Here is a 16,299-nt window from a genome sequence, read left to right as displayed (position 1 = left end):
AAAATTAATTACATTTCAAATGTCCCTCCCATTAGAGACGAAAATAGAACAGCTGATCAATCACAGAGCTGTCATGTAAATTTCAATGACAGTGAACAAACTTGCCATCCTGAGTTCTAATAGGCCTTAGACCTGATATATTGACTAGTAATACAAACAAAAGACAAGAAAGTGCGAAGTTTCTGTTTTTCTAATCAACAACATCCAGTCTGATAGCTCCACATTAACAACAAATTACTTTGTCAGATGCCCAGGAACAAAAACCTTTATGTAAAGCTTGAGCTCCTAAAAAGCTTTCTGGGTTCCCTGAAAAGTTCTAGCAGTAAAAAGTGCCTGTAAGTCAGGGCGCTCAGGGCGGGATTATAAAACAGCAAGCAAACAAGACTGTTTGTGCTTGTTACAACACCAAACGTACAATCCAGGCTTTACAGGTACCCCTTGTTCAGTGTACGTTTAATGCACCACTCAGGCATACAAAGAGTCTATTTATGCTCAAAATGAGATGGGGAATTAATTTGCTTCCGTGGGATGTATGGTAAAAAGCCTTTTGGCCACATGTAAATAACTTCTGCTAGTTTGAAAACAGCACAGAATAGAACACAGAGTATAAAACTCTATACATGTCCCACTGTAACTCAGTATCTGGTGCACAGCGCACACAAAATTTGCCAAATCCTTTAATTTCTCAACACACCTCACGTTTTAGGTAGATTATATATACGTATCATCACAGTATGTGCTAGTTTAATGGGTCAATAGGCCTTTATCACAGATTATATTAATGATGGCTCAGTCCCACTGAGCCAGCAGGTACAGCCATCATCACTGTTATCAATTACATTTGATAGCAGTACTTTCCTGATGCATACTTCTAACCATACATTTGTTTCGATTCTTAAGCGGATTCTTAAGGTACTTACTTTTAGAGCACACTTTCCTCCTCTTGAAGTTGAGCACTGTGTAGTTATTGGCATGGATGGTCAGATTGAGCTGCACTGTCACAACAGTCTCTCCTTCTACCTTGCCGGAGCAGAAGAGGTCCACTCTAAAGACTGGAGACACACACTCGTCATTTTGAGGACCATGGTCTCCTGCAGCGCATAGTATCTGGTTTAAATCTCTGCCAGCTATCACATATTGGAGACACGTGACATCAACAAGTTTTAAAGATTCATTTGTATAATCACAGGTTGTAGATAATTTTGTTGTAAATGTTTTTGAGTTCAGCAGAATCATGACATTGCTAGTTATAGACAACTCTATCACAACTGTCTAAGAGCTCTGACTGTAAATCATCTTCACATGCATGATACACAATTTTTCAGCAAGTGCAGCAAGAAATGTAAAATTTATGAAATTAATTTCTCACAGAAAAAAACTCAAGCAAAGGTTTAATATCTTGGGGGATACACTTAAGATACTCAAACAGTGTGTACAAATAGGTCATATGCTAGGTTATTGTTTCTGCCAAGAAAGAGTTCGGCACACAAGCCTCTATAAAGCTGTAACTTGTCGTTTTTTTACATTTATAAAGTGGTTATTAGTGATCTTAGATCTGGTAGCCAGATTTGTTACATTGGGACAGAGATGGCACTTTTACCACATTTCCAGTCATTATGCTAAGATAAGATAAGCTAAGCTAACTGGCTACGGGCTCCAGCTTCATATTTAACAGACAGGTATCAATCTTTTCATCTAAATCAAACTCCCAAAATGTCAAACTAGTCCTTTAATAGAGTGTGGGAGCCTACGTGATACAGTAGCTACAACAAAAAACAACTGCTGTGTCGCTGAGTTGCAATTTAACTCCCCAGAATATTTGAAAAATTCCCTCATCGTATCTAGCTGACAGAACAATTTGGAAAATCTCTAAAACTAGAAGCATGTAGGAGCCCTAGGAGTGCATGACACAACAACAAATGGAGGATATGTGACAAACCAGAGGGAACACGGGGCACCTCCCCCTGACTGGAGATGTTAATCTGTGGTTGGTTCATGGCTACAGGGTTCTCGATGAGGAAGCCAAGGCGGTAGTCGACCTACAAACAAAGAATGATCAACAAATGCTGTCGACACATGAATGAGTTCCCTGGCATGTGTGCACCCATAAGCATGTGAGGCAGTGCCTAGTCAATAACTCCCGGTGTGGACACTCACCTTTGTCTTCGAATGCCATGTGAAGTGAAGGCTGTTGGTCTCGCGGGGCACAGGCAGGGTGAAGGAGAGGGCATAATGATTCACCACATTGTCCCGCACATAGTACAGCTCTGCGTCTAGGCCTGTGAGAGGACAGAGGACATAAAGGTGTGTCCTTTGAGAATGTTGGGATCAATTTAAGAAAGACCACAACTGCGGTCATTAAAAACAACACATTTTCTAATTTAGAGGTCGATGTAGGCACACACACACACACACACACACACAGAAAGCCTGAGCAAAATGGTAAAATATCCACTCAAACTGCCAGCTGGGATAAGGCGGGTCCCCCCCCCAATAAGAGAGATGGACTAACCACATCTGTTAGTACTTGAGACCTCTTAGTGCAAAAGTGAAAAACTTCAAAACATTCTAGTGAGACAACATCCAAAATATGACCGCAATTTTCTATCCAGGAAACAAAATTGGGCAGGGGACGGGTTAAAAGGAAGGGACTGGAATGCCTTGGATGAAAAAAAGTGACCTGAAACACAACGTGCACAGTCTATTCAACCTTTAGTTCAATTCTATAGTACCTGAACATCAGAAAGCTGGACGGGTTGGTACTGCATGTCATGTTTCTTTCTAATTCACTTGCACAAAGTCAAAGCTAAGAAGTTTGTTCACTGAGCTCTTGCTGCATCAAAAAGTCTAATTTGTGCTGGTGAAATCCCCAACCCTCGCCCGGGGCAGTGCTATCAGTCCTTGAAAGCGTCTGTCTGGCAGAGTGGGGTCTATCTATCAGTCTCTGAGTATCTAGTTTAAAGAGAGGGGAAGAATGTGCCCAGGCTCCCCCAATACCCCCGGGCTGTCTAAGAGCTGTGGCTCATAGACCTTTTTCTCACATTGGCTCAATTAAAAACATTCTCAGGCATTTACCATCTCAGAGAGGGTGTGTGTGTGTGTGTGTGTGTGTTACATAAACCGCTATCTAACCAAGCCCTAAGAGAAAGACTGCTGGCTTTCCTTCCCATTCATTAACAATCTGCTCCTTGAGCATGGTAAAAATTAAATATAGGTCTAGAAATGTACAATTAAACATACAGGATATGTGGCTATTATTATATATGATTATTACTAAATAACACAGAGTTTAGCATTTAAGTTCATTATTGACCTTGGAAATAATATTTTAACACAAGTAACACGAAGTAAACAATGTGACAAGTAGAGCTCGTCACTGTGAAACTCAGTACGTGAGTTTCATTCAGCTCTCAATGACAACAGAGAAATATCTGCTGATGAAGACCATGGGATGCAGGTGAAAATCCAAGAAAAGGTAAGTAAGTGGACCTTGAGTTTTTGCTGCAATTATTATATTAAAAAATAAGCCAATAATAAAAAGTTGTATTGTATTTAATGTATTTACATATTTCATTTTGCTTTTGGCAACTAAACCTTTATTTACTTTGCTAATCGTGCTTTCATGAATAATTTTTAGAAGCAGTTAACAAAACACCGACATACAATTAGTATGGCAAACATGTTAGCTAACAGAGGCTGATTTACACATCAAGCAGATTCAGGACGAACATTTGCATTCATTTGGAGTCGTGTTTCTGGCCACTTGGTGGATGTGATGTAATGTATTCACTCTCCTTTGAGGTCTGTTTTTGGTCTCCAACTCCTGAGGGAAATATCTGGCTAACTAGCTTCTAAATGTTACACAATGTCCTCCAGCTAGTGGCTAACTTTGTCTGTTGTCTGGTGCTGAGCTCGTAGCTACAGATGATTCTTAGAACCTTCGAGTTGAAAACGGCTGCAGATGACAGCAGTGGGACTGAACCTGTAAAGTTGCTGTAAACTGTAAAACCAAAACAATGAGTTGAAAGATGCTAAAATGCTCCGTTGAGCTGAGGTAAATTACAGAGTGGGGTGATAGGATGTGCTAAAATCTCTGTGAATTCCTCACTACCAGCGACCACCTTCACAGTACACAGTCATGTCACCCATTGTTAAAACAAGATGTTGATTACAGCATCAGAATCTTTGCCCTCGCCTTAAGCAACTGGAAAATTGGAGAACACATGACACTTGCACGCAATCGTGATTGAATTTGAAATTGTGCACTGTCTGTTATGTTAATATATGCAGGCACTTAACAGACTGCCACACACTTTAGTCCTGTAATAATTGCCCTTTTCATGTTAAACTCTGAGTACCTCCCTTGTCTCAACATGTGGCCACATTGCTTTGATACCAATTAAACTATGCAACCAGGCATAAAAGCCCAAAGAGGAGCCCAGTGTGAGTCAGACTCAGGTTTGTCCCTCCCACAGAACCATAGCCCTCCACCCAAACTTCAACAAGTTCAAAACAGGAATGTAAAGGACTGGCAACAGAAGCCCGTCAGTGTACACAGACCCAGAACAGGGAATAAGTGGTTCCCGAGGTTAAGGATGTTGAACCATGCACAGCAGTTTGATTACTGACTCACACTCTCTGCTCTCTGGAATGGGAAAACAGCATTACTAAAAGGTGTAGCTGTAAACAAGATCCTTGTTAGTGTTTGGTCGCAACATATGGAGTGCCTCGCTACATCATGATGCCCTTTGCCACTACAGGACGCAAACGTCTCTAATGCTGCCAGCCTTCTTAAACACTAATGGAAAATAACACCATAATTTTGAATTCCAGTGTGATAACTTGGCAGCGTGTTATGTTTTGAGGGATTATATCCTGCTGGACATTTCCATTTCTCACTGCTGGTGTCAAGTGATTAACAATAGCCAGGGGCAGAGCACACTGTGTCACCTGCACTGATCCGAAAACACTCAACTGTCACACACTTGAATTTTATACTGCACGGAACTAATCACACCAAATTTTGTTGGTGAAATAAACCTACAAATAACTCTCTCTATGACCTTTTCAAGCAAATGATCACTGTATTCATTCATTACTTTCAGCTTATGTTGATACCTCATGTGTTAACTTATGCAATCTATTCTGCCTCAGAAAGAAACGCTTTTCATGAATTATCCTAAATAAGACGCCAGTGAGCTCCTCAATCAAGAGCAGCAATGTCTGGATAAAACTGGGCTCCACTGATGCACAGTTTGGCCCGCAGTGACATGCAGCCATAACAAGCAACTGTTAAACTCAATGCTACAGTTTACCCTTTATACTTGTGATGCACACGCCCCTCTCAATGAAGTGCTGTCATATTACAAATAAGAGTATTTTAGAGAGTTATTAGTTGTCATTCCACTTTTCTATGCAACTCCACTCTATGAAATAAGGGACAGAATCCATAGTCCTTGTTCTGTGTAAAAAAGTAACAACATAGCATTAGTGCTGTACTAAGGCCAATTAAAAAAAGCCATTTAACTGTTGCACTGCTAATATTTTCCAGTATTTTACATATTTAACAAAAGGTGACTTTCTGCACATTAACTGCTGCCAAGTCCATGTGATGCTTACTTGCTTGGCAGCCAAGAGATTTTCATCCTGAGCCATGAATTTGTCTGGAACACTGACTGAATTTTAATAAATTTCAATTTTGGAGTCATAAAATATCGAATTATGTTCTTAGCCTGGCTTTCCTATATATTATTACAGACATCTTCAGACATGCTCCAAAAGTAGCGTCTGACCTGGAGATATCTGGAGAGATCTTTTCAGGCCCAGTTGTAATTGAGAGGTGTTTAAAAGACTCATTATGACTAGTTATGGTGCAGGGAGCTGTGACACTTTATGTGCCCAGTGCCTCGAATGCATATGAAGACCAGAGGCCTTAAAGTCTGCATTCTCTGCATACCAAGTCAGTATTCTAGCATGCTTCTCAAAGTGAAACCTTTTGCAGGACCTAAAACATAGCCTTGGGGCTAGCTTGGTGCATTGGTGTGCTTTATCCAAATCATAATCCTGGTGTTGGAAATAATCCAATATAGACTGCGCTGGTAAATCCAAGTGTATTAATTTCAAATCTTCCCATTTAGTGGAATAATCTCGATTGCACCTGGCAGCATACCAGCGGTTTTAGATGGGTGGCTATGTATTTGATCGGAGTCCTTTTGCGATTCAACACAAATCTTGAGGTCATCCTATTCCAGTCACCAAGTTCTTTAAAGGTAAGTGAATACTTTTACCATTAGCCTTTCTGAGTTTATCCCCTTCTATGTTCTTGACAGCATTCCTATGTAGTTAAAGTAGTTGAATCAATCCAAACAAGTGGGAGAGGCTTCGGTTAGCCTACCTTTAATACAAAACTAATCGCATGCTTTATTCCATGAAACACCCTGCAGGCATTCCAACATATACCTCAGAGCTGCCCCGTCCAATCAGTCCTCTGCTGTTGGTTGGGCAGCTCCACTGGAGTACAATTTAGTGCCTTGCTCAGGGGCTTCTTTCAGGATTACTCACTGACTCACACGCTCACTTCCCCTCCAACATTTTTCTTGCTGGTTCAGACATTGAAACTGACATGGATACTTTTAGATAACATCACTTATAAAATCAGTCCTATAAATGTACTATAAATAGCAGTTTCTTTCATATACAGATGTCAACACAAAACCATAAATCACAGCAGCAACTCTGGAATAATAAAATAAAGTTCGTCTTAACATTTGGGCTCCACAAAGGTTTAAGTCGACATGCACTGTGTTCACTTGCAAGCTGTGGATCACATTGCAGACTTTGAAAAGGGAGAACAAAAGGTGGCAGTGGCCAGGTGGTAAGGTCCAGGACAGATATAACAAAGACCCTCTTGTGCGCACAGTCGACACTATACCTCCCAAAGTCTTCATCCCTGAGTGCTCAGGAGATAAACACTCCCCCCAGCCTCTCACGAGGAAGATACTGGCCACATTAACCAAGGAAGGAGAAAATGAGGGCCCACGTGAAACTCTATCAACTGGAAACTCCAAAGAAATCCACAGGCATGAATGAGCCAGGGGAGGGGAGGATAATGTACTGAGGATCTCAAGATCTAAGATACACAGGAAAAGCTATAAACTGAGGAGACCAGGGTTGTTCAGTGATTGAAACATACATCACGTAAAGTAGACCAATGCTTAAATCTCTATGGTAAAACCAAGAATATTTAATGAATATTATTACTGCTCCTGTCCTCACTAAGTAAAGTTAATCATGGCCACCAGAGTTTTACCATGAGGAGAATCACTACATCGGCTACATTACATTTTTGCATTGCCGCCTAAATTCAGCAGTGATTCAACTGGCAGCAAGCAACACAAAGCAACCCAAAAAGGAAGAAACACCTTTCGCGGCTTGTTGTCCGAGCACGTTTCATTGTACAGATTTTTAACTGAATTTATAAAATCACATCACCTGAAAAAGATCGACATATTTTTCTTAAAAAATGGTTCATCATGTTAAGCAGCTACCCAACGTTTAACAATGACACAGACAGATGACCTGGACCAATACCACCGCTACAAATGGGGAAACTCTGACATGAAAAATATAAGACGAATAAAGACCTATTGAAACCATTTAAATGATCACACGAATAAAAGCCTGTCTAACACAGCACATGTGCTTTCATTTTTATTTCAGTAAATAGTAGCTCATGTTATCTGTAGTTGATAACTGTAGTTGATAACCCACCTTGATAACCCTGTTATAGTACGCATAACAAAAAGTGTACAATGGGATTTTTTTGAAGAAAATTTAATTTTGGCTTTGAATCCTCAAATAGCCACCCTTCACTTTAATAACATCCTGTCAAAAACGAGGCGCTGGCTTATCAATTTCAGCAGGAAATCCTCTGACATGCCATCCCACCTCTCAGTTAGCTGTCAGAGATGTAGGGCACCCCAGAGGTGTTTCTTTAACTCTTTATCAGGGTCTCTGAGTCTGCAGGATTAGGCTATAAAGACTGGGTATGTAGTTTGAGTTGTCCTACAGTTTCAACTTTACCAGACAACCTTAGTAAGAATTTGTATCTTCCTGAAGAATAAACAGCACCTCCCTGGTCACAATCTTAATGGGTCGGCCCCTCTGGTGTACACTGGAAAGAGTTGGTAAAGATCATTTAAAAGACACTACACAAAACTTGATAAAGTGTGATACTCTGTGAAAAATGCACATAAAAATTGAGAAAGAGAGTTGTTGCATTGATAAAAAACAAAATGCAAATAAGTGCAATAGAAACGGACTTGGCAAATGAATCATGACGTCCTGGAAGCATGTGACTTAGAGCATGTCACTCGTCTCTGGTGAGTGATGTGAGTGAGCGATGAGGAGGCTGTAACCCTCCTTAAGTTATTATATGAAGGAAACATAAAGGCCATATTTCCATCTTGTTTTCAATACGGTTTTCCATTTTGACTGGCACACTGTGGTGGTTGATGGAAATGTTCATTAATTCATTTTTCTTTTCTTCAACAGATTTTTTTTTGGAAAATTCAGTGATCCAGATGGATGGAAACTTGACTACAGAAGTGCTTTCACTGGCATTCACATGCCCTTCTAACCAAAAGGAAAAGTTAAGCATAGGCATAGCCAAACTTAAAAAAAAAAAAAATCAGGAGTATCAAATTGTTAAATGAAAAGAAAAGAGGCAATAATAGTATAGAATAAAGTTTTCATGTTCTCTGATAAAAACACAACCAAACATCTTTAGTTTAAGTTAAGATACCTCCACAGTTAGGCTGCAGCAGCAGCAGCAGCACTGGTTGCAACACAAGTCACATTTTAGCTTACAGCTAAAAGAAAAACACACATTAAGTCACAATCTGTGTGGTTTTCTTTGACTCACATCAAAGAAACCCTACATCAATTTTCCTCTTTTATTCCGTGAAGTGCCCCAAGGGCAGATAAGGATGAAGGCAGGGTAAGGAAACTGAGCGAGACTGTCTGTCGCTGTCCCTTTATAGGCACCGCGTTGATGGTTATTTGTTGCTTAAAGGGGCTCCTAAGTTTACTCAACAAATATCAAAAGGTTGACTGAAAAAATTATTAGCTGTTTGAGGCGGAATGACTTCATCTTGAACCGAGAAACAGATCAGGTCTCATGCACGCCACCTTACTCATCTATTTTTGGATGTCGTTCTACACGGGCCACTTTGTGAGGACAGGAGCAGTGTGAAAGCCTGGGCTGTGTGCGCAAGGTCAAATATTTGGTTGTTTTTTTTAAGTTTAGAAAGGCGTGTTTCCTAACTAAATTATCTACTGTATTTTGGAAATGATACATAAGCTAGAAGGCTTGAGAAATATCTTATTTCAACATCTACTGCTCCTAATATTTCTTCATTCCCACAACATGACAGCAAAATCAAAGAAACTCAGCATGGCAGTGGCCTCAGCAGAGTTACCATACAACTCACACTCTGGTGACATTTGCTGCCATACGGACATACAAGAAGAAGAAAACATGATTGCATATTTCCAATGCAGATATTCCAAAGGGAAACAATTTCTCAAAAGGGAATCTCCTGTAAAGCAACGACCCATCTTTTGTTGAGGCGCAGCAGCTCTTAGACAAAGGATGTGAAAGCAGGGGCTCTCCTATTCAACCACGGGAGCCTTGGAGAGTGGCATGAAGGAAATGAATGCTGCTGCCAATCACTCCACACAGTTCACAGGCTCTTTTTCAAAGCCCCTGCCTGCCTTTCAGCTCTTGGGAGGAGGGGAGGAAGGCTGGTTAGCTGACATGCACTTGGCTTTATAAAAACCTGGATACTTCCATTTTTTGCAGCTTCATCCAGAGGAATAAGGACAAACTGTGATCTCCACGCCTGATGGAAAAAATCATCATGTTGCAAGAATTTTCCCTGTTTGAAGTGACAATGGAATTCACTGGGAAATTAGAGTGTTTTTAAGATTATGATATATGAGGTGATTGTAACACCAGGGTGAGTCAGTTGGATGGGAATCTGTCAACAACTGTAGCTGCAGAAAACATGTTTCTCCTTCCCACAAGCAAAGTATTGGAAAAACTGATATTATTGGGGGCCTGCTTATTGTCAACACACTACTAATTCTGATTAGGGACTGGAGAGCTATGATTTTGTTTTGTATGAAAAGGCCCAGCACTACTACAGTGAGCAGAAAAACAAGTGGCACGTAGAATGCAGAAAACAGACTCTCTTGGTGCTTACTTTCCATCAAGGAAAATTCCTCGGAGTATTGTGTTAGGGATCACGGCGACTGGTGATTCCACCGTGGACAACGAGCTCAAAAAGGTCATTACTACTGAAGACTGCAAATGAGTGTACAGATGACCGAAACCATAACTTAACTCTCATCTTCTAAATTATCACTTGGGTGTTCAGAATGCCAGGAAACGGGAAAGGACAGAAAGCCATTGAAGCTTGCGAGACCAGTGTCAGATTGGGTCATGGGCCTCATGAATGTGGTCCGAGGATCACCTGGTGTTTACTGAGCAGTGAGATGCCGAGTCTCTCTCTTAATGCCCTTCTGAACCTTTAAAATAAAAGACTTTCTGAAGCTTCACAGGTAAACACAGTTAATAAATAGAAATTAGTTGATGGACAACTAATTAAATCAGCAGCTATCTCGATTAACAATTAATCATTTAAGTCATGTTCAAGCAGGAATGCCAAACATTCACTGGAGTGAGCGCTATGCTTCGGTGATAGCTCCAGCCGGCTGATTGTTAACATGGTAGAAGCTCAGTGGACGATAACTGTCGGCCATCTGTGCTGAGCCCAAGTCCCTACTCGCTGAAACACTACAGGGGTTTGTAAAAATGAATGAATGAAATGAATGAATTTATCATTGATGTGAATAGGTGCCACAGGCACATTTCAAGAGGTTACTTCCCTACACAAAAACACAAAGGCGTAAATCATGTCTACAAGCGTGTTGACTCAGCAGACAGAACATTAGATGAGAAAAGTTCATCTAATTAATATTTGAAAGCAATACAGAATGCAGACAACTTTACTGCATTATACTCCTTTATATTTTTAATTTTCCATTGCGCCTGAACTTTGTGTTTTCTTTTCCATTATTGTTAATTAAATTTTCATCACAAACTGTGGAAAAGGGCCAAATTGGTGCATAAAAGTTTGCCTGAATGCAGGAAATTAGGCGTATGAGACTCAAAATCTCTTGGGGAACCTCCTGGCCCCTCCACCCTATAAACAAAACCCCTAACACTCTAAAGGTTCGTGCACAAACTGTGTACACCGTGCATGCCACGCACATTCTCCAGCCTTTGCCAGCTTTGTCTCAAAGAAGTCCAAGGATAAAGTCACTAAAGTCCTTAGAGTCAGTGATTTTGAGTTGGAAGCTGCAACACAACGAGAAGACGGGGTGCTGTTCTTGAGACACAACTGATGTGGGAGGTGCAGGTAGGAATGCATGTGGAGAGCAGGGTTCAGACAGACAGACAGGTCACTACACATTAGTCATGTGCAAAAACAATCAGGGATGCTGCCTGTACTTCATCCACAGATAAACACGCCGTGTATGCTGAAGTGTTTCAGTTCTGGCATGACGTTTTCCTGTTCCTGACCGACCCCTCGAGAGTCAGCTTGTTTGTTTTAGTTATCAAAATGAAACCCTGAATGGACAGTCCATCTGCTTAAAAAGCAGAGAGACCTCAGCAAGACTGCATTACTTGGTGATGTCACTTTTTCCCCTCTCACAATAATGTCTCCGTGCTTTATTAGTACATCCAATGTTATATTTGTATTTCTATTCTAATTGATCTTTTTGAGCAAAAAAACACAGTCCACTCTCTCCTGTCAAACATCATAATGAGGTGTTTCTTTCTCAACTAAATGTTTCACAGGAACCAGCATGCTGAGAGCCTCTTTGACAGACAACAACCAAGATTTTTATTTTGTAGTTTTGCAGGTCAGCTGTAGAAACAAAATGTAATTGGTCACATCGGACTAAATTTGCCTGTCAAAGTATCCGCCGACACATAATTCTCTCGCCTGCTATCAATCTGTGTTGCTGATTGAAATCACGGCTCTTGCAACTGTTTCAAATCACCATTTTCATTTCACATCGCACAACCCCTCCTGTACATTAGCAAAACTACTAACAATGACTCTGTTCCAGTGTCCCGGTAAGACATGACAGTAAGTCAGTGAGCCAGCATTCACACTACCAGGACCCCGAAACTGGCGCAGATGAATGGAACTCGGCCATCATTCATTATTTACACGTGTAAATTTCTCCCTGTGACATGTCAAAATGTCTTCCATGAAAAAGTCCTGCTGTGTGCGCTGATTCACTGGCATGACTTACCGGGAAACTGATTAATTACACCTTTTCCTGCCTTGGCAAGACAAAATATCTGAAAAATAACATCATCTGACCCTGCTAGCATGTGGCACCTTTTCTTGTAGTCCTAACCTATATGCCATGTTAAAACCCCCAAATTAATATGCACATGCTTAGATGGAAAATCACCACATTAATTAGCTGTCTTCATAAATGAAGAAAACACAAGTCGTCCAGTCCCACTCCAGGGATAACCATGTTTGGTGCTCTGGCGTGGATACTCTAAAGTTGGATACACAAGATTCTCAAAAAACTCCCAGCAGCGTTCACAGACACAAGGCCTTTGTGGTTTGGAGAACAATTTTGGGAGATTACACTCCTTTTTTGTCAACAGGAAGCATGCGTAGGCATGTACGATTCACATGTGTGTATTCAGGGCTGGTAGCAGCTGGGCACTGAGACAATCAGAAACACAGAGCACTTCTGAAAGCACTCAGTAGAGACCGAACAGCGAAATCAGGAAAACCTGTTTGGGGCAGGCTGACATCAGTGTAGGAAATATCTGTCAAAGGCTTTGCCAAGTGCTGTTTTCAGGTCAGATAAATCTATTCACCATTTGACTAAACTTACTAAAAACATCTCAAAGGTCTCATCTATGCACATTATCAATCACTTTTCAACTAGGAAAAAAACATGAATCCACAATATAATATATAATATATAATATATTTTAATTAATTACATCCATTATGTATAATAGCCACCACTACAGACCTGTGTTGTACCAAAGCACACTTTGGATCTCTACATGAATCTGCAGTGAGATTATTCTCCAGGGTGATGCCAGTTTCACCTCCCTCCAACATGTTTTTTTCCTACAGTTGCCACTGCATCATGGAAGTTTCTGTCCACGCATGCTTTTTAAAACAGCACACACAGTTGTCAAACATTAAGAGATTTCTCCATACGACCAAGAAAAGGTTTCAGGCAAACCACAAGAGAGGCCCTCGTCTGGCAACAGAAGATTAACTATAGCGTGATGGAGAACAAGAGGGACAGAGTCAGCCCACGGTCTAACGCCAGTCAGATTATAGAGAGGGGGAAAGAAAAGCTGAAATGGGTTTTTTAACAGCACAACTAGTGACTGTTGTGCCAAAATCATCCAGTTTACTGGTTTACATATCTTAAAGCATCATGAGATATGGTAAATTTGTAATGATGCTAATGATTTAAATTAAAACATCAAAGGGCGTAAACACAGTAAAACAGAGTTTTGTCTGATGGCTGGCAGCTCTGAATAACCCAGCACTACTTCCTGTTCACAACCTGGCCACACTTGATGCTTTCTCTTTCAGAAATGGAAAACAAACCTGTTTTGCTGAGTCACATGTGATGCCACTACAAGGTGATGATACATTTGTTTAAAGCAGCACATTAGTCCACTTGAGAGGCCGCACCATCGGTCTCCTCTCGCCACAGAGACATTATGTTCTAGCACTTCTACCCATTCATTAGACTGTGCAGTGGCACTCACATGGTAAATGACTGGTTCCAAATTGCACCCTCCAGACATCTTCACTAAATCCTAGATTAACAATTTAGGGCCCATCCATAGCCTGGCTTGGCCTTGGCACCAGGATATTGGTCCATTCACAGTGAAGTAAAAACAGCCCAATTCTGTCTATTTTGCAGGCCTAGCAAGTTTTTGAAGCTCGAGTATGAATGGCGTCATGTGGCCAAAGCAGTCAGACATGCCACAGTGCCCCTGGCCCCAACACATAAGACACAACTTTGTGCATCTTCTGCAGCTGCATGATGAAGAACTCCAACAGCACGATCAACACACTGGAGCAAACGTACCTCCCTGCAGCTCACTTCATGTAACTTCACACCAGCACTCCATCTAAAATATCCCTGTCTGGATGGGTTTTTTTTTTAAATGTATGGTTTAGTCACTTCCTCCTTTCAGTGATTCCTGATGACACATCAGCATGCTTTTCTCGATGCAGCCTGAGGTCGAAACGCTCTGCAGCTGTGAAGCTGCTCCTCGCTTCAAGTCTGTTTTCTTAATGATGGTCCATTGAATAGAACAGCTGTACTAATTCAAGTTAAAGGTCAACATTTGATAAAGGTTTTGTCATCTCTTGCTCCTGATCTACGCAGGCATGATAATACCTTCGGCATGAGGCGAGAGGTACTGTTATTTTCTTATGATATCATTATGATTCTTAAATATCTCAGATATTTAGAGACACCGTCCAAGGCAAATTTGCAGTGTGCCGCAGTAAGGGGAACTTTTCCTCACATCAAACTGTCCCTCTGAAACCTTTAAAAACACAGATGCAGCCCTGAAATCTTCAAGGCTACTCCTCAGCTTCAACTGAGTTTCACATTACCACGGGCTCACCACACAATCAGCACACCAGACACATCAAACGATGACAGTAGTGAATTGTGCAGCACATTTAGCCCATTTTATGCACTGCAGTGAACTTCACTGCAACTGAACTCATGGTCTTTGGCTCAAAATTAAAGGGAGCATTTATACCCAAACTGACCCACACTGTCTGTAGCACTGTGTCTACAGTGTGAGGGGCACACTGACACAACTGCATCTCACACACACACACACACACACACACTCACAGAGAGAGAGAGAGAGAGAGAGAGAGTCACACTGATGACAAAGTTTGGAGACAGCTGGCTTTACATGCAGGCCTTCTTACCCAAAAACTTCTGCACCTCCTCCACACTCATGTATATGTTGACACTGGGGTGGTTGTTGCTGACGCCTGAAGAGCTGCTCGGGCTGGCGAGGCAGCCGGCCCCCTCCAGCAGCAGGAGGAAGAAGAAGCCCCCGAGCCTCCACAGCACCGAGTGTGGCCAACCTCGGGACTCAGGCGGGCTGCCAGAGCCGTGAGTCAACCCCAACATAGCGGTGGTCGTCTGGCTCGCAGTTGTTCTCGGTGTTCCTCGGTCGCCAATTTCTTTCTCATCCGTATCTGAAGTTAATCCCGGGAGGCAACATTACTAGATACTTTCCGCCGCAGCGCCACTTTGAGCCTTAACTCCTTTCCCACCGGCCCGTTTTTTTTGTCCTCTCTTGCTAGCCGAGGCAGGCTAAGTTAGCCGGAGCGGGCTAACTTTCGTCGGGTAGCGCTAACCGTCCGCGGCCACACTGTCGGTGAATGTTTAAATGTTCGGGAGATTTACGACGTTTTCCCAGCACTCAAAACACACACCGGATATGGCGCTTTGATTTGTGCTGGCCAACACGAAAGAAGGGGGAAAGTGCCCCGAAGTAGCAAACTAGCTAATACATCCAGCTTCCTCCCGTTGCTTTTTCCTCACTATCTCAGTTTTCACTCGGTGCAGGAAGGGGGGGGGGGGGGGGGGGCAGCGGGGGCAAGTCACTGCTCCGGCTACAGGGGCGGAATGACGCCTTTAGGTGCTGTCCGAAATATTTCTGCAAACTAACTAGCCAAAAAAGGACAGAGCCTGTTCATTGTCTTGCATTAGGTTCGCACTGAGGACAAACACATTGTAAAATCTGTGTCTATAATTGTTGACATGGTGTAATTATATCAGCCACTGTTTTAATCATTTAGAGCTTATTTAGTCACTGACGAATTCACATCGGAGTACAAATAAAGTCTTTGCACCCAATAAAGTAAATGTGATTCCAGTATTAATGAGCTATGGAAATATGTCCAACACACTTTCCATTATGTTACCCGATTGCAAGCACTCCAAAGGGTAGCAGGAAAGGCACGTATAACTTGGGGCATTCCGAGTGTCAGTGAAGGCAGCACATAAACCACAAGTCTGTAGAACAAGTGGGATGATTATCCTCAACATGCCAAACTGTAATGCTGCTAAATAATGAGGGGCATATTTACACCGGGGCCACCAGCACTAGTAATAAGACATCAG

At 41.7% G+C, this 16,299-nt stretch overlaps 1 protein-coding gene across 5 annotated transcripts in view; it reads right to left on the bottom strand.

Moving 5' to 3' along the window:
- Nucleotides 1–15,725, bottom strand: part of ryk (receptor like tyrosine kinase) — a 36,816-nt gene extending 21,091 nt beyond the window's left edge. For all 5 annotated transcript variants that reach the window (XM_070831935.1, XM_070831939.1, XM_070831937.1 and 2 more), the window contains exons 1-4: nucleotides 15,093–15,725; nucleotides 2,158–2,279; nucleotides 1,940–2,039; nucleotides 921–1,052 (exon numbers count right to left, since the gene is read on the bottom strand). In XM_070831935.1, the coding sequence (XP_070688036.1) occupies nucleotides 921–1,052; nucleotides 1,940–2,039; nucleotides 2,158–2,279; nucleotides 15,093–15,300 (562 nt within the window). In that variant the 5' untranslated portion in view covers nucleotides 15,301–15,725. The remainder of the gene's footprint in view (nucleotides 1–920; nucleotides 1,053–1,939; nucleotides 2,040–2,157; nucleotides 2,280–15,092) is intronic.
- Nucleotides 15,726–16,299: the final 574 nt, after the last annotated feature.

This window comes from Pempheris klunzingeri, chromosome 6 (assembly GCF_042242105.1).
Source record: "Pempheris klunzingeri isolate RE-2024b chromosome 6, fPemKlu1.hap1, whole genome shotgun sequence".
In the NCBI taxonomy this organism is placed as follows: Eukaryota; Metazoa; Chordata; class Actinopteri; order Acropomatiformes; family Pempheridae; genus Pempheris; species Pempheris klunzingeri.
The sequence above is the reverse complement of the archived record's forward strand: the minus strand, read 5'-3'. Positions and strand labels throughout refer to the sequence as shown.